The 651-nt window shown below is 28.1% G+C and overlaps 1 protein-coding gene across 1 annotated transcript in view; it reads left to right on the top strand.

Moving 5' to 3' along the window:
* Positions 1-443, top strand: part of LOC105126479 (cytochrome P450 CYP736A12-like) — a 3,312-nt gene extending 2,869 nt beyond the window's left edge. The window contains exon 3 of the mRNA XM_011027346.1: positions 429-443. Within this exon, the coding sequence (XP_011025648.1) occupies positions 429-443 (15 nt within the window). The remainder of the gene's footprint in view (positions 1-428) is intronic.
* The last annotated feature ends 208 nt before the right edge of the window (positions 444-651 follow it).

Below are 651 nucleotides of genomic sequence, written 5' to 3'. Positions count from 1 at the left end.
AATACAGACACATTGAGAGTAAAGTATCAATGATCAGCCATTCTAGTTTTTTAAAACAAATTAAATACTCATTGTAATTTTAAAACCTAATTAATTAGTCCTTTAACCATTGTTAACCACTTTAAATCCCTAAATTTCTTAACTTATTCTCTCTAGATTATTGCCTTGGATAATACAGACACATTGAGAGTAAATTATCAATGATCAGCCATTCTAGTTTTTTAAAACAAATTTAATACTCATTGTAATTTTAAAACCTAATTAATTAGTCCTTTAACCATTGTTAACCACTTTAAATCCCTAAATTTCTTCACTTATTCTCTCTAGATTATTGCCTTGATGTAATTATTTACATATTGACTCTATGTCACCTAGTTATTTCATTTAGTTCTATATCTTTAATTCAATTTAATCCATCCTATCATCAGGTTGCCAACCTGTGAAACCCTTGATAAAATTTCATCAAAATCTTCATAATCAACTGGTCCGAAACGAGCCCAAAGTTCTTCCTCAAAAACCTCTCATTCCAATTCTCTTAAAGTTATGGCGAACGGGCAATAATACGCAATTACATGTAGATTGTTAGGTCTAGTTCCATGATGAGAATATATTTATTTATTGATATGATATATGATTACAATTAAAAAATTA

Source organism: Populus euphratica, unplaced genomic scaffold (genome assembly GCF_000495115.2).
Source record: "Populus euphratica unplaced genomic scaffold, PopEup_1.0 scaffold78.1, whole genome shotgun sequence".
NCBI lineage: Eukaryota > Viridiplantae > Streptophyta > Magnoliopsida > Malpighiales > Salicaceae > Populus > Populus euphratica.
The sequence above is the reverse complement of the archived record's forward strand: the minus strand, read 5'-3'. Positions and strand labels throughout refer to the sequence as shown.